Source organism: Phycodurus eques, chromosome 10 (assembly GCF_024500275.1).
Source record: "Phycodurus eques isolate BA_2022a chromosome 10, UOR_Pequ_1.1, whole genome shotgun sequence".
Taxonomy (NCBI): domain Eukaryota; kingdom Metazoa; phylum Chordata; class Actinopteri; order Syngnathiformes; family Syngnathidae; genus Phycodurus; species Phycodurus eques.
This window is the reverse complement of record NC_084534.1, coordinates 6,157,831-6,175,794: the sequence shown is the minus strand read 5'-3', so window position 1 is coordinate 6,175,794 and position 17,964 is coordinate 6,157,831. Positions and strand designations below refer to the sequence as shown.

Genomic DNA, 17,964 nt, shown 5'->3' with positions numbered 1-17,964 from the left:
GTACTATTATGTCGCACCATGTTTGTACAAATGTATTATGAAATATGTAACATACAAAGAATCTTGAACGTGTCAGCAAATCGGAAGCATTTTGAACAGTTTTTCAACATTTGAATTGAATTTTGCCAATGCCACTGCCATGTTGCCAATGAGAACATCTGTGTTTCTTTGTCTGCCAGTGGGAAGCCTGGCATTGCATGCTGTGGACCACTGTGTTGTAATCTGGGATGTAATTTGACACTCCAACTCTGAGTGAATCTTGCAGGTGTCCATCAGTGAGGCGTGCTCTGTTTTTTTGTTTTTTTGTGATGAAGTTCAGAAAAGGCAAATTCTGCAATAAGAACAACAAAGACCTGTTTGATGACACATGGAATGTCCATTGTTGAAGGCAAACAGGAACCCTGGGATATTCCAGAAGAAAACAATTTCTCCTTCAATTATTCAGCACATGAGAAAATTGACAGTAAATGTAGTCAGTGATGAATTATTTATGCTGCCAAGCCCGAGTTGGCAAGATGGAACATTCAATGGGACATTGTTTCCCCTTGTTTACTCAGCATGAACATGTCAATCCTGTATTGACTCTGCACAAATGAGTGAAAATTATGCCCAGGAAGATTAATTTTAACTGACACCTGGTGTTTTAATTTGACCCATTGGTGTAAAGCTCCTGAAGCGACAAGGTACGGGTACATCTCAATAAATTGGAATATCCTTGCATCCATTTTCCACGCTTCTTATCCTCACCAACCTATCTCAGCGGAATCTGGGCGAAAGGTGGGGTAAATAAGAATACTGTATATTTATTTTTATTTATTGAGCTGACGTAGCTAAATGAATTGTGCAACAGAAGCCTGCAGAGGAATATAGATGTGATGTATTAGCTAGAAGATGTAATGGGGACGTAGCCTGAAGCCTCACACTGTTTCAGTACAAATTTGAGAGCAATAAAGCGCATCTATATAGTCATCTGAAGGCTTCTATTGCACAATTTATGCAGGTGTGTCGACTCGTATCAATAAAGTATCACGAATAGTCACAAATTTATTGACATGTACCTGTTTGTGGGTGTGCAGGCGCCCTCATGGTGACTGCATGTTTGTATTTTTAGCAATTCGGCTATGCTCTGTAAATGTGAATTACGACTCTCAAACTTATTTCGCAGAGGACCATCCTCACTGCATTACAGTGGTTGTCAGATTTGAAACAAACCGGTAAATATTCTTCATGCCGTCAACCACAGGAGTCTTTTCAAGTTTGCTGTGTTCGCTGCACATCAACTTATATCAAAGCAATGGTATGACATTTTTGGGGCCCCCGAAGCTCAAATTCTGCATTACAACAAAAGAACAGTATTTATGTAGGCATAAATGATTGTGATTCTACAACGGCAGACCCTTACAAGGTGTTTGGGTCTGCCAGGTCGGACCGGCATCTTCCCCCACCATCGGAGCCAACTCACCACCAGGTGATGATCGGTTGATAGCCAAGCTCCTTTCTTTACCCGAGTGTCCGAGACATGTGCCCGCAAGGCCGATGACACCACCACAAAGTTGATCATCGAACTGCCGCGGAGGTCTCCTGGTGCCAAGTGCACATATGGACACCCTTATGTCTGAACATGATGTTCGTTACGGACAGTCCTTGACAAGCAATAACAGAACACCGCTTGGGTTCCAATCACAACCTTCCAGGTCTCACCGTCATTGCCCACGTGAGCGTTCAAGTCCCCCAGCAGAACGATGGGGTCCCCAGCGGGAGCGCTCTCCAGCACCCCCTCCAAGGACTCCAAAAAGGGTGGGTACTCTGAACTGCTGTTTGGTGCATGGACACAAACAACATTCATCCCGCCCCGCCCACCCAAAGGCAGAGGGAGGCTATCGTTTATTGGTGTAAACCACAACGTGCAGGTGCTGAGCTGAGGGTCAATCAGTATGACCACACCTGCTCGGGGCCTCTCACCATGGGCAACTGGTGGGAGTGCAAGCTGTGTGTCGAGGTGAGCCCGACTACATGCAGTTTGAATTTCTCAACCTCGCACACCAGCTCAGGCTCGTTCCCTGCCGGAGAGGTGCTGTTCCACGTCCCTAGATCAACGTCTGTAGCCAGGGATCGGACTGGAAAGGTCCCCACGTTGCCTTTTCGGGAGGTGCCCGCCATCGAGTCCCACCTCCGAGCCTGGCTGCAGAGGGGGCCCTGGTGACCCATATCCAGGCAAGGGAAAATGGGAATCAATGTTTCTCTTAATAGGGGGTCTTTGAGCCGTGCTTTGTCTGGTCCCTCACGTAAGACCTGTTTGCCATGGGTGAACCCGCCATGGGCATAAAGCCCCAGGCAACTAAGCTCCTAGGATAATTGGGACACAAAAACCCCTCCACCACCTAAGGTGATGTCTTGATGGGGACTATCTACTGTATTGTCTTAATTGAGTTAGATGGTGTCAAATTGATACTCATGACCTGATTTCTTTTTTATTTTTTTTATTGTTTCTTGCTGACAATATGCTGAATCGCCAATCATCACAAGTCATATCACCTTTTATTTTCCTCTTTGCTCAGAAAGCATCATGATAGACAGACAGATAGATAGATAGATAGGACAACACTGACACCTTCTGGCTACTCTATAGTGACGTCCACCTTCTCCACCGGCTGCACTGAGTTCAGTGTACCACAACATATTGCTATGGAGGACAAAGAGTTCCCAAAATAAATAAATATGTCATGAGGTATTTAATTATTTCTGTGTACGTTTAATTAGTTAAAGTATGTATTTAAAATATTATTTTAATACTTATTGCATTATTTCAATATTTATTCATTTAATCTATCCATCCATTTTCTGTACGGCTTATCCTGACTCGGGTCGTGGGCGTGCTGGAGCCTTTCCCATGATGTTGCGAGCCTAGTGAGGATAAGAGGTAAAGAAGATGGATGGATGGATGGATGTAAAAAAAACAATAACAATAGATATTGGACTACAAGTAATGTAGCAATTCAGGCCTATAGTGTACTTATGGAACTTATTAGTGAACGAACACCTTATCACATGCATGTTAGTCAACTGGTGTACAGAGTTGCTGAGCCGGCACATTGAGCGGGGTGCAAGCCAGCGTGCCCATCTCGTGGGGGACCCAGCCAGGGAGACGCCACCCACTCCCCAGGACCCAGGGCGGTCCCTCAGCCCAACTGAAGTACCCCAACCAGAGGGACGAGGGCAACGGGCCCCAGGGAGCAGCAGCATGGCCCCCAGCTCCCCACCCGGAGACCAGGACGAGGGCCCCCGGGAATGGGACCAGCCGGCACCTCCACAGCACCCAGGGATTGAGAGCAGATCCTGACCCCCAACACAAACAAAACCCTACCCATGAGGAGGAGGGGGGAACGGCCCAATATCCCCAGAGGCCCCCACAGGATACCCAGAGCCAGAAGGATAGGGGTTCAAGTACATGCAAGTGACCCTATGGCATGCGCAATGTCTTAAGATGAGAAGATATGATTTGGTCACAAAACATTACATTTCTGTACGACATTCTTTCCCAGGCAGACAAGAATCAAGATTAAAGGTGCACCATTTGAATGAAAGGTGACCAGTTTTTCTTAGTTACCCATTTGGTTATTATGCTTAGCAGATATATTTTCTAGTGTTATATACATTCTGTGACAAGCTTTTGCCATTGGTGAATGTTGACATCTTGTTTATCTTTCCGGCATATTCTATTACGTATGGTATGATTCTAGTGGTCCGGCCCCTTAGACATCAAAAGAGGCTGTATGTGGCCCCTGAACTACAATGAGTTTGATGGTGCAGAAACTCATAATGGCATGAGTTTCTAATATTTGGGTTTCCTTGTTGAAATATTAGACGGACAAACTTGAAAACGTTCGTTAGATGCACATGTATCAAACGATGAGGAATCCATTCATGATTCATGTAAGTTTAAGCTGTGCCATAAAATCACTTCCCAAACAGCACGATTCAAATGTATCTCCGAGATTGAACACTGCAGTGACATCATTACAGATGGCATGACTGAATACGCTGCCACAATTGTCACTTTTATTTTGGATCTATAGTACTATGTTGGTAAATTAACTGTTTTTTAACTAACTTGGAAATGCAAAAGCATTCAATGTAGTCCTCACAGACAAGTTCTAAATTAAATATGCACTTCTCAGATAAATACATAAAGCACCCCAAAGAAAATATTTCAAACACTTGATTAATAGAACATGCCAGTTATAAATGCCAGCCTATTTACAAACAAATACTGGCTTGTGTTGAATGCAATATAAAGCTTGTACTGGAACATTTGCCCAGACTGAGAAAAAAAATATTTACAATGATGCTGAAACATTGAAAATAACGAGTGACGAACTCTTATTCCATAAATTTGAGCAAATGGCAGACAAAAATGCAAATTAAATGCAACGGATGTATTCTCCCATTTCATGTAGATGTATAAAGCGGCCCAGCGTTGTAATAATAATGAAAATGGTGTCATAATAATGAAAATGCATTCATCATTGGGCTGGTAATGTTCATGCGCCACACACACATACACACACACACAGATGAGTCAATTTGATACCAAGTGCAAGCTGTGCTATCACAGACTTGATTTCAGAGAGTCCAAATTGGTATTCTCGGTCACGGACACACATGCATGTTTGGCTTTGACACACGTATCAGCCCATTACAACGTCACGTAACTGAGAAGCTCTTCTTTATCCATCTGATAATGACTTTTCTTCCAGATGTCACGCAGCTTCTGTAAAGTGGTGCCTATCTCCTTGCCCGTGAGGATGCCCATTCTCCTGAGATCATGTCCACTGATGGGGAAGCGAGGGACGGCCCACGTGCCCAGTTCAGCCAGCAGCTTGTGCTCACCTTGATACTTCAGCAGCTCGCACACTTTGCTCCGAGTATCCAATTCACGACTCTGTCAAAACAGTAACAGTTTCAGATCAATGACATACACTCAATGGGATACAAAACAGAATGGAGATTTGTACTGCTTAAAGACGCATCTTTTCGACCACAATTAAAAGAAACACACCTTAAACCTCATGCTTTAGTTGAGTACATTTTCCGTTAATTACAGCGCGCAAGCATTTTGGGTACCCAAATGGCTGTTGAAAGTCAAGCGTGGCTGATATTTGTTTTTCAATGCTCGCTGACTTTCATTTGCCATTTGTTTACGATGCTCACCGACAACTGTGAGGTTGTGTGTTGTTTCCGGCATTAAAAGACAAATCTTTTGAGTGTTTTTCAGATAAAGAAAGATTATGGCAAGATGACACTGGCTCGATGTATAGAAATGTGCAGGAACCTCATTATTACATTCATTGTAATGGCGTAATATGGAGCTGTATAATTAATCATTTGTTTTTATTGGTTTATATTATTAGGGTTGGGCATCGAGAATCGGGAACCAATTGGAACCGAGACTAACAGTACGGTTCTCCCGGAAAATTCAGTTGCTAGTTTCGATGCGTACAGTCCGCCAACCCAGAAGAAGTGGCGAAAACCAACGAAGAAGCGGCGAAAACCAACAAAGAACATGCACGAAGACGTGCTTGTGCCCAACGGCAGTGGTGAACCAAAGTGTTAACTACGTTACAATAAATGACCAATCACCTCAGTGCAACACTTGGATTAAGATTACATGGTGCAAAGAAGGCTTTCACGATGTGTGCAAATCTGACGCGCTCCCTCTAGCTCTGAGCCTCAGCCTGCACCGCGCGGAACTTCGGTCAAGTCAATTGGGTAAGTGAAACAAAATGCGTTATGCCAACATTGAGGCAGCTAAAATGTTAAACGGTGGGTTGCACTACTGCGGCGATGGTTTTTAGCGTTTATTTTCGTCTGCAAACCAACATAAGAGATGATGACAGACACAAAAATAAAATATACTGTAAATGACTTTACCTTACTGGAAAGAAAGGAGAAACAGTCGCATTAAAAGCTTAACAATGAGCTAAAACTTCAAAGGTCAAACAAGAAATCACAATGAATATGGACAAAATTCGCAAACACGTCTCACATTATCACAAACACTGACCTTGTGTCACCTGTGTTTTGGTTAAGGTATCAACGTTTTACAGAGGATTTGGTTCCATCCATTATTCTCTTGCATCTCGTTTTTAAATTCGTTTTTTACCGGTGTTGTGTGAATTTATTTTCAAAAATCATTTTTGAAATATCACACAGCCGTAAGTATTCAGACCTTTTGCTCAGTATTTAGTAGAAGCACCCATTTGAGCTAATACAGCCTGGAGTCTTTTCGGGAATGATGCAAGATGTTTTTCACCCCTGGATTTGGGGATCCTCTGCCATTCCTCCTTGCAGATCCTATCCAGTTCTGTCAGGTTGGATGGTGAACGTTGGTGGGCAGCCATTTTCAGGTCTTTCCAGAGATGCTCAATTGGGTTGAAGTCAGGGCTCTGGCTGGGCCATTCAAGAACAGTCACAGAGTTGTTCTGAAACCACTCCTTAGCTATTTTAGCTGTGTGCTTAGTGTCATTGTCTTGTTGGAAGGTGAAGGTTTTCTGGAGAAGGTTTTCGTCCAGTACTTGGCCACATTCATCTTTCCTTCGATTGCAACCACTCGTGCTGTCACTGCAGTTAAACAACACCCCCACAGCATGATGCTGCCACCACCATGCTTCACTGTTGGGACTGTATTGGACAGGTGATGAGCAGCGCCTGGTTTTCTCCAGACGTATATACCGCTTAGAAATTCAGGCCAAAAAGTTCTATCTTGGTCTCATCAGACCAGAGAATCTTATTACTCACCATCTTGGAGTCCTTCAGGTGTATTTTTTTTTTTTAGCAAACTCCATTCGGGCTTTCATGTGTCTTGCACTGAGGAGAGGCTTCCGTCAAGCTACTCTGCCATCAAGCCCCGATTGGTGGGGGGGATGCAGTGATGGTTGACTTTCTAGAACTTTGTTCCATCTCCCGACTGCATCGCTGGAGCTCAGCCACAGTGGTCTTTGGGTTCTTCTTTACATCTTTACCCCGATTGCTCAGTTTGGCCAGACAGCCAGCTCTAGGAAGGGTTGTGGTCGTCCCAAACCGCTTTCATTTTAGGATTATGGCGGCCACTGTGCTCCTAGGAACCTTAAGTGCAGCACAAATTTTTTTGTAACCTTGGCCAGATCTGTGCCTTGCCACAATTCTGCCTCTGAGCTCTTCAGGCAGTTTCTTTGACCTTATGATTGAAACAAGGCATTTGTTTCATTCTGAAGAGCAAAATAGGAGATGCAGCAATGGTACAATCTTTTAATCTCTTGAGCATGTCCAAACAGGTGCCTCTGCTGGTCACTTTTAATTTGACAGCTGATTCACTTTATATTACAGGACACCACCATCTGAGCAGACCCTGCAATGTGACTATTACGCACATGTACATCTCGATGACAATGCTCAAAGAAAATATGGTGCAGCCCTAGTTTCTTGCCACGCTCACCTCAAGTTTCCTGTCAAACTAGACATTAAACAAAGAGAATTAAACGTGTATTTAAAGCAACCACAGAGCCTTTGCTACCTGAATGGTAAAATACATTGGGAAACTCCATCGGCACACGCACTAACAATTATCATCTATGTGATGGCATTGTTACCCGCAAACGGTGCTGCAACACGTGTCTAGAGCATAAAGCAATACTCAAAGGCATAATTCTTTATCTTCTGCGAAGAACGACAAATATTCCTGCCGTATTGCGTAGCCGAGAGAGGAGCTGAGCCTCCAGTACACAGCAGTATGTCTAAGAGTATGTTCGGTATGACAAATATGACCACAGCTTACTGAGGAGCTGTGACCACCTCCATGTATATCGGTATGTCTGTATTATACTGCCCCCAGGTACACCGGAATCAGCAGCACAATTGGAGAAAGTGTGACAAAAACCGTTTGATTCTTTTTAATTGTATTTAATTCCGTCATTACTGTATGTTTTTAGTATAATAGAGTGCCATTTTTCTTATTAAAAAACACTTAACAACATTTTGTTGGATTTTTTTTGGGGGCGGGGAGGATGGATCACATTCATGCATTTCTATCCATCCACACCCATCTACCGTACCGCCCATCCTCGCTAGGGTCGCGGGTGTGCTGCCGGCTACCTCAGCTGACAATGGGCGAGAAGCAATGTACACCCTGAACTGGTCGCCAGCCAATTGCAGGGCACATATAGACAAACAATTACTTACACTCACATGCTCACCTATGGGCAATTTAGTCTTCAATCCACGTACCACGCATGTTGTCATTAATTTCAATTTGGAAAGACTTGATATACAATTGTTTTGAGTTGTGAAGCGTGGGTAACAAACAAACAAACTCCTATCTCAAGGCATCACAGTAGTGGCCAACCAACAAGGATTAAACCACAAATTTCAAATAGATTATTTGCCCCAAGAATGACAGCAGCGAGCCGCACAATCGGCCTGAAAAATAAGCAAAACACCGAAAGAAGTGAAAAATAATGTAGCAGAATAGCAGCAATATTGGGCAACACTATGACATAAGTAGGTAGCCATATGACATTGAGTCATGAGCGTGGCTTCAAGTCTTTTTCTTTGTCACGCAACATATATCAGGAAGTTAAAACTTACGTCTATAATGAAGTCAGTAAAGGTTTTGAGACCATCCAAATCCTCATCATTCTTGTAGAGATCTTGTCGGTACTTGACCAGAAACACAGCCAGAGTCTTCTCCTCCCGGGACACCTTCAGTCGAGTGTCCATCCTCTCTACTTCCTCTGGGCGACGGCAGAGAGCCGCTAGGATGGTCATAGGTTTGGGAGAGTGACCTTTGGCATTCTGCCACACACGCTTCATCTCGTCAACATTGCCATCAGAAGGTAAACCTGAGAGGGAGAAGTGTAATGGTTTTGTTTTCAATTGGAGACGCTCACTGATCTATTAGGCATGTATCATATGTACAGTGAATCTCCACTCTGCGCGGTAGTGTAGGTGCTGAGCCCTTGCGCAAATAGGAAAAAAATAGCGAGTAATTGACACCCCCCGTTAAAATGTTTATAACAGGCGATGCATGCAGCACTTCCGTGCTCGGTGTAAGGTGACATTGTCAACTTTCGGCGACATGTAAACGCAAAATCGCAGTGTTGGCTGGAGGAGCCATCTCCTTGTCATTAAAAAATAGTAAAAACCTTTGATGCCATTTCAACCTTGAAAAGTACCTGGACCGAACTATTGAATATACTGATTACACAACCACATTTGACGACGCCACGCTCGTTTGCCTTTCTCACGGTGACTCTTCATCATCGGGTACAATATTTTACGCCTCTCGTTGATTTCCTTGGCACACTGGTCGTTTATTCCAAACAAAGTCCTTCATGACCTTTTGATTTCACAAACACTTTTTGCTGAAAGTGTTCAAACTTTGCAATGATCGCACGTGGTCGGTTTCCCGGACGAAGGCCTCCCAATCGATAAACACGGTGAAAGGTAATCTTGTCGACTGTATCTTGCTGTATCTTGAAAGTGGACATCATGAATTTTTTAATCTGCGCCTCTGGGTTTTCCGGAGCATTTTCTGGAATTAAACTTAACTTATCATTTGATAATTGGTTACGAAGTGACAAAGAACGTGCAAATGAGATCTTTGACCTCCATTTCCTAAGTCATTTTGGTCATTTAGCCTTTTCAACATGCAAGGCAAGACATTTTGAGGACTGATTTCTTTTGACTTCATTGCATGGACACATATCAAATGTTTCAATCGTAAATTGTAATAAATTTTAGGCTTGCTTTCTGATGATATTTTTGATTAGCAGCCCGATTTTGGCCCGCCCAAATTTAGGTCGAAATTTTGAAAACCTGCGTGAGCCTGCTGATGTCAGCAGCGGAAGACGAGCACATTTCCTTATTAAACTAGAACGTGTTCACCTATATTGAAAGTTCGGATGTTTTGTTTTTTTTCCAGACAAATGGTGAAAGTAGTGAAGTTAGATACATTTGTGTGGGCTGGTTTTGCTAAAATTGATCACTGTAATGCTACATTGCAGAAGGCAGCCGCATGAGGTAAGTGCTGTAGATTCATTTCTGCCTATAACACGGGTTTTGTCAGCTGTTTCCTCGGGTTTCCTCCTTTATAATGCTCTCCTAGGCTTTTACTGCAGTAGTTTTCAGTCACTGTTTGGTTGTGGGCCTTGCTGTCTCAAGTTTAGTCTTTAACAGGTCAACTTAATGGGTTGAGATCAGGTGACGGACTTGTCCATTCAAGAATATGACTCTTCTTTGCTTTGATAAAGTCCTGGGTTCCATTAGCTGTATGTTTTGGGTCATTTTCCAGCTGTATTATGAAACATCGCCCAATCAATTTGGCTGTCTTTGAGTCAACAGACTCTGAACTCCTCAGACATCATTGCTTCTGTCCTGTCACAAAAACAATCTGCTCTTTCCACACACCTTAGGCTTCAGGTGTTCGGCTGCAACCCCACCACAAACCTCTGAATCTGAAAGACCAGTGGGCTGTTTAAAATACTACAGCAAAGAGGTACATGGGGTACACATACATAAAGACATTTTCTCAACTTCTTTATGTCTCAAAAGTGTTCTCTGCCAATTGACTGTCTGTTGTCGTACTGGAGCGGCTCCAACTACCGGAGACAAATTCCTTGTGTGTTTTTTGGACATACTTGGCAAACAAAGATGATTCTGAACATAATGCTAATAATCATACCAACATTATGCTCCGTTTTAAAGAGCTGTATGTCACACAGAGACAGTAAACCAGGTAACACCTACACATGTTATGTGCAGGCATAAAATATAATCAATCAGATTATAAACACCAAAGGCATGAAAAAGGTGACAAAAAAGGGGGGGATCCCCAGGCCGCCGCAGACAATCTTTTGATTTTAACATAAATTAAGCAATCTGGAAGACTCTGAAGAGTACAATAAGGCAAAATAAACAAATTTTCTTCACGCAGTACATGATGTTACAAGGCGCTGCAAATCGAACGAGTCTTTTCACTGAAATGTCAAGTGAATCGATGAGAACCAGAGATGACTAAACCACAAACGTTACAAGTCAATAGTATGTCTCACCAATGTAATGCGCCAGCCCCAAGCTGTACATCATCTCCAGTAGTTGAGAAGCATGGTGGCCAACCACAACCTTTTTCAGCTCCACCCAAATCCGTTCCCCTGAAATAGCCGCAAGCCCACTGCTGTTTACCCGAATGGCCTCCAGTGTCTCAGGCTGGTGCTCATCAGGTTTCAGAGCCACTTTTCCATAGAACCTGTTGGAATACAGACAGGTCAAAATAACTTGACAGGCCCCCCCCCCTATCATTTTAGATATTGTTAGCAAGCTGCTTCTTCGTGTTAGTTGAAATTGTCTGAATCAAAGCTAACCAGCCCACCTGAAATAACGCAGTATTCTTAAGTAGTCCTCTTGGATCCTTTCTTCTGCACTACCAACAAACCGGACAGTTCGATTCTGGAGGTCATCATATCCTTTGAAATAGTCATATAATGTGCCATCTAGACCTACACAGGGGAAAACAAGTCAACAAAATCAAGACAGTAATATGGAACTCACATTCAAATGTACAAGTATAGGGAAATAGATGGATGGAAGTATAAACAGACCAATAACCTAAAAACATGGAGTTGATTGTAAGGTCTCTTCTCTCAGCATCTTTCTGCCAGTCAGTGGTGAACTCCACTTCAGCATGACGGCCATCTGTCTGAACATCCACCCGCAATGTAGTCACCTCAAAATTCTCGTTGTGAAGCTATAAAAGATCAACAAATGTTGTCAAAAGAAATCGAACTGCTGTGATAGCAGACCAAATGTTGAAGACCAATGATGACAGATTCAAGGGCAGTTTTTCCTGAAACAAAACAATGAAATTATAAACTAACATGAACTACAATTCAGTTTGTTGAATGAGTATTCCCTGTCCAAATGGATTCACACATTTGTCAAAAAGCATTTCGTGTTTTAAATGTATAGTGGATTAGAATGCTCTAATAGATTATGCTAGCGGTTACCAGGATGATTTGGAATGGGGAGAAATATTATATCCCTCCAATTTTGTAGATGTGAATAATTTAACTAAAATGCAAAATATTTTTCACAATATACATTTAATAATATCGCACTACTTCCTTTTCCACTTCATCGTGTCATTTCCAGCGAGGAGTCTTAATCCCTTTCGGGGAAATTCAATTTACACTATACTGTATATTTGTCTTGCAGCAGACCACACACAATGGGGCAAGCATGAAAGGGGAGAGAGATGTCAAAATAACAGGGCTCAGAGTCTGGACGCATCTCTCCAATATGTAGTTATAAGTTATTTTGCACACAGCAAAACTCAAATAGTCACTCTACGGGTACAAAGCCCAAATCCTTGCGGCTACTGCCACTCTCAATTTTGCCAGACTATGAATAATTTCCGGATAATTTGGGCTGTCAACAAAGGCTTACTCTTGCTGTTATCGTCCCATGCTTCTCTCCTTTGTTGTTGATCATCCTGATGCCTGCAGCCTGGAACATGCGCTTCATCTCCTCAGGAGTAGCGGTGGTCGCAAAATCCACATCGTCAGGCTGCTTTCCAGTCAACAGGTCCCGTACAGCACCTCCAGCTATTCTCAGCTCATACTGGTGCTGCTTAAAAATGTCTGACAAGATCAGACACAGAACACTTTAGACCACCAATCGGTGGGCACATATAGACAACCATTCACACTCACATTTACATTACATAGGTGGAGATGTCCATACAAATTTTGGCCACAATTGTTCGCAGTTTTGTGAAGTTTTTTCTATATAGGAGGACAATTCATATCTGTAAAATCTAAAATATTGGAGCGATCGTTCTGATACTTTCAGAGGTTGAAGTGGGTAAAGGTAGAGCTGTCCGCATAAATGTGGGTGACGATCGCTCGCAGTTTTGTGACATTAAACTATATCAGTGTCGGTTTACCTTTTTTTTTTTTTGTTTTTTTTGTTTTTGTTTAGTTTTTTAAAACTTGTCAAGTTCCCGCCCACCCCCACAAAAAAAAAAAAAAAAAATATTTGTTGTATGTGATTATAGCAAATGTTTATTGTCATAGAGCCCCCAAAAATTTCACATGTACAGACTGCGTCTCACCTGCCAGTTCGTTCAGTCCAGCGGTGAACAAAACCTGGAACTCGCTGCTCTTGAGTTGCATCGTGAAGAGACTCCTCCACCAGAAGCACGTCCTACCGGTCACACGAGCTCTCAAGATTGTGCTCCACATCTGCGGGAATTACAATTACAAAGCGTGTTTGATCCCGTTAAGGGCAGGCTTGCTTGTTTCTCGCTACTGTAGTGATAGCACGTTGCGGTGTAGTCCTGCTTTGCGGCCACTCTTACACATGACACTATTTTTTACTCCAAAACCCTCGGAAAACGTAAATTGTCGACATGGGAGCGCAAACTGGAGTAAGAGTGTCACCTGAAACGAGCATTTAAAGTCCTTCACGTTTAACAGTTGCCTGCCATCACATTTCCGAAGTGAAGCTAAACGGGAAGTTTTGTGGCGTCATGTGATCACTGGCCAATAGCAGGGCTTACACGAAGGGCACCAACACGACATAATCTCGCGAGATCGCGCCACAGTTTGTGACGCCGGTTCCCGTTGCCTTGCTGTCAGATTAGTCAAATGTCAGAAGAGAAAATGGCCAGAGTAGAATTGACGCCGCTGAGACCGTGGGACGACTTCTTTCCCGGGTGGGACAGATTCGCCAAGCCAGATAGGAAAGACTTGGCGAAATGGAATAACAGAGTTGTCAGCAACTTGCTCTACTATCAAACTAATTATCTGGCAGTTTCTGTCGGTGTTTTCCTTATTGTCGGGTAAGTAACGTTCCATCTGCTTAATCATGGACGCAATCGACTGTCTCACCAATGCGTCTGTGTTCATTTTGTAACGCTGAAAAGAAGAAAAAAAAACCAAAAAAAAAAGAATTGTTGAAGTTAAATACCGTGTGATGACAGCCACTTGAAACCCATCCATCCATTTTCTACAGCGCTTGTCGTCATCCGGTTGGCCAGGGGAGGGGGGGGCTCCCTGGACTGGTCGCCAGTCAATCACAGGGCACATACTGAAAAACACCTCAGCTGGAGACCTATAGACAAATTTAGACTAGAGGATCCAGTTTGCCTAACGTGCATGTTTTAGGATGAATCCCTTTTAAGGATTCTCATTGTAATGATATGAAATTCTTTTACTGCACATAATTGTACTGTGTTGTATGCAAAGTTATTTTTTTGGGTGAAATTACCTTTTGTAATAAGTATTTGAGTATACAGTATAGAGAGTATAGCGCAGGGGTCACCAACATGTTGCCCGCAGGCACCAAGTAGCCCCCAAGGACCCAAAGTAGCACACGGTGCATGGGTCTGTTCTAAAAATAGCTCACCAGTAATGGGACTTTGATTTTCTAGGACTATTGTAGAAGTGTGTGTTTGAAAATAGGATGTAAATGAGGCGGCACGGTGGGGGGCTGGTTAGCACATGTGCCTCACTGTTCTGAGGACCGGGGTTCAAATCCCGTACCCGCCTGTGTGAAGTTTGCATGTTCTCCCCGTGCCTGCGTGGGTTTTCTCCCGGCACTCCGGTTTCCTCCCACATCCCAAAAACATGCATGGTGGGTTAATTGAAGACTCTAAGCTGCCCGTTGGTGTGAATGTGAGTGCGGATGGTTGTTTGTTTATATATGCCCTAGCGATTGGCTGGCAACCAGTTCAGGGTGTACCCCGCCTCTCGCCCGAAGATAGCTGGAGTAGGCTCCAGCACGCCCTCGACCCTCGTGAGGATAAGCGGTACAGGAAATGGATGGATGGATGGTTGGAGGTAAATGTAAACAGATTTTCTGATGGGTTGAGGTCAGGAGACTAACTAGTCACATTCAACGACCTTAAAATGCTTCTTCTTGAACCACTTTGTTGCGTGACAATTTTATATTGTTTTTTATGCATTTATTATTATTATTCCTTCTATTACCATAATCAACTAACAATCATAAACATTAAAGACAGTCAAATTACTTTGTGAGTGCGCAAACGTACAATTTTAGCATGCAAGTTTCCCCAGTTTGTTGTCTGAAGTTTTGTTGTTGTAATGATTCACTCTCACCACTTGGTCGCACTAGCAACCAAATTAAAATCCGCATGCCAGCCAACAGACCCTATCAACTCTGCTCAAGATGATCTGCATATATCCTGTCCATGCGTCCTTCAGGTTCCTGAACCCTCTCGGAATGTTCACCGCCATGGCTGTGGTCTCGGGAGTTTTTCTGAGCTCGGTGTGGGCAGGCGATAACAGAACGGCCATCAGGAACTTCAAAAGGCAGAACCCCACAGCCTTTGTGATTGCTGTCATGGTGACCAGCTACATCTTAATATCCATGCTGGGGAGCGTCATGGTGTTCATGACAGCAATCACTTTACCCCTCACCTGTAAGTTACCGACAGTAATGTTGGATCAGTGGTTCCCAACCTTTATGGAGCCAAGGGAAATTTGAAATGAGGAAACAATTCTCACTGCCCACCACTAAATGAACATTTCACAATAAGTGGATACACAGGTTAATTACGTCTGCTACCTTCTGCCATCCACTGGAAGAGCATTTCATTGTTCTGCCTGTCACTATACGTCGCTGACGTAGATTGCTAACCAAAGATACGTTATTTGTAGAAAATAAATAATACTTTTTGGGGACCAATTAAGTGAAATTTGATCATTTCCCAAGGCCTACTGGTTGGATTATTGTGTTGTATACAAGTCTATGTATATGGTGCAGGGAAGAAAGTACATGGTATTGTCGTAAAATACATGAAAACACTTTTGATGAGGTTATCAGTGCATGCTTTTTGTCAAATGTTTAAACAAAATCAAAAAGTTAACTCTCTCCAAACTCTGACCCCTTTAGTGGTATTGGCCCATTCTTCTTTTCGCCTGCGCAACATGAAGAATAAACTGGAGAATAAAATAGAGTGTGCTGGACTCAAAAGGTCACCGATGGGCCTTTTCCTGGAGTCCCTTGGTCAGCAAGAGGAGAACTTTCAAAAGATTCAGAGCTTCCTGGAGGCCAAAATGAAGGACTGACTGGACTCAGAAGGGACAACACACTCCTGTTCATCTGTTTACCAAAGATCTTGACCCAATCCTGTCTATCTGAACAGGCCCCAATGAGTTCCCTTACGTTATCAAGAGAATCAAACATTATGCTATACCCACAGAGTATTCCACTCCTACCAGACTACTCCCTAATTCTAAAATCTGTCTTCTATTACTCACTCACAGACTTCAGCCACAGCAGTTTTCCCTTAAGGTAAACTTTTATTACAAGGCACATAAAAAAGAATGCACACGGGATACATCTCCTCGCCAAGATACTTTAAAGACGATATTGTTTCAACTATTTGTAACCCCACATCAAGTTTGCCTTAGTACTCATGTGAATAGAGAGCAGCCAAGCTCAGATGCTTTGCAATAAAAGAGAAAGAACCTGCTTTGTTTGGCGCCATGATGAATGGAATACATGAGTCACATCACTGTGTCAATGTTGAAAAGTGAAGACTTCAAAAGGGTCTGAGGTCTTAACCCAAATCCATCAGTATTCCCCCTGCACCCCTGAGTCTTTAATCTTGACAGAGCCCTCTGGGTGACTGATTAGCTTGGCTGATGTTAATCGATGGGCTGCTCCACATTATAGTACACATTCTCAGTGTGTGAATTGAGCTCATCCACCTCCACATGTCAGTGGAGCTCCGTGTCACCTTGTTTTCCCCTTTTCCTTGTGCAGAAAAGCGATGTTAAGAGTGCCGCACTTTGGGGAAAATCGGGACACAGTGTATTTTCAATCTATGTTTTATTGGTTCACCAAGTGTCAGCATAAAACGCTCCAAGGTATCGTACTGATCACCGAGAAGACATTTTCTTCCCCATCTGTGTTTTGTGTCATAAATTCATAGCTGTCAAGTCATTTTTTATTTGCAGTGGACCTATAGTATTGAATCTAAAAAAGGGCCACTGATTTGTTAAAATGTCATCAAGCTATACCAGAGATAATTTATTGACTTTCAGAAATTGTTGTGTAAGTGCAAAAAGAGGTTTATACTGAAAAACAATAAAACATGCAGCGAATGTTACCTTTGATGAGTAATGTGTGATTGTTTTTTTAATTCTTCATTCTTGTTTTTACTATTTTCAGAGTATTGTCTGAACCAATTAAGGGTCCATTGTTGATGTAGACATGATGGTGAGTTTAAAGTGTCTGGGATATACCAACTGTCATATTTAGCTCGAGCGGAAGGTGTTTTAAGAAATGGATGATCATTGAAATGACCTGGGTACGGGGTAACAGGATCCACCCGGTGGCTCTTCAGTATGAGTTGAGCCGAAAGGCTGTAACCCCTGTTGTGATGCGCGCCCTACCTCACAGTGCCTCACCGTCCTCCATATTGTGTAACTTGAAGTGAAGCGCTGCTGGCAACGAGCTCAAGTAAAATCATGTCTCGCAGAGCACAGTGGAGACTCTTGTTCTCTTTAGTGCAGCTGCTCACGATCCTCGCAGCACGTGTGCACACCCGACAGGTGTCTTATACACAACAGTCCAAGACAGTGCTGTACTTCATAAAATAACTCTCCATTCGAAACAAAATGTCAACAGATACTCCAGACCCTCAACAGGATACAGTGTATAAAATGGATGGGTGTTGAGTATTTGTATTTTTTGTTTCAATTTGCATATTATTAACACTGCACTCTTTCTGCAAGCTTTGGACCAGCAACATCTGCTCCTTGAGCCCTTCCATCACAGCCTATTTCCGGTAACTATTCAAGAGATTCAGCTACTCTTGACACAGCAAAACATGACACATTAACGTTGACCCGGCATATGTCTCACACAACACTTTGTCTGCATGCGAGAACTCGACAT

General features: G+C 43.0%; 2 protein-coding genes across 4 annotated transcripts; one reads left to right on the top strand and one right to left on the bottom strand.

Annotated features, from left to right (window-relative positions):
• Positions 1–4,037: 4,037 nt before the first annotated feature.
• Positions 4,038–17,472, bottom strand: trnt1 (tRNA nucleotidyl transferase, CCA-adding, 1). Of its 3 annotated transcripts, none has more exons than XM_061688181.1 (8): positions 17,460–17,472; positions 13,145–13,274; positions 12,478–12,671; positions 11,641–11,779; positions 11,405–11,531; positions 11,088–11,281; positions 8,623–8,876; positions 4,038–4,942 (listed from the first exon to the last, which is right to left on the bottom strand). In XM_061688181.1, the coding sequence occupies exons 2-8, from the start codon at positions 13,272–13,274 to the stop codon at positions 4,697–4,699; spliced, it is 1,284 nt and encodes a 427-aa protein (XP_061544165.1). In that variant the 5' UTR covers positions 17,460–17,472; the 3' UTR covers positions 4,038–4,696. The 3 variants fall into 3 exon arrangements, with proteins under 3 accessions (XP_061544165.1, XP_061544163.1, XP_061544164.1); XM_061688179.1 differs by lacking the exon at positions 17,460–17,472 and adding an exon at positions 14,002–14,069; XM_061688180.1 differs by lacking the exon at positions 17,460–17,472 and adding an exon at positions 13,473–13,558.
• Positions 13,652–17,173, top strand: LOC133408866 (PRA1 family protein 3-like). Its single transcript, XM_061688182.1, has 3 exons — positions 13,652–13,873; positions 15,261–15,478; positions 15,952–17,173. Exons 1-3 carry the CDS (start codon positions 13,680–13,682, stop codon positions 16,125–16,127), a joined length of 588 nt encoding a protein of 195 aa, XP_061544166.1. The 5' UTR covers positions 13,652–13,679; the 3' UTR covers positions 16,128–17,173.
• Positions 17,473–17,964: the final 492 nt, after the last annotated feature.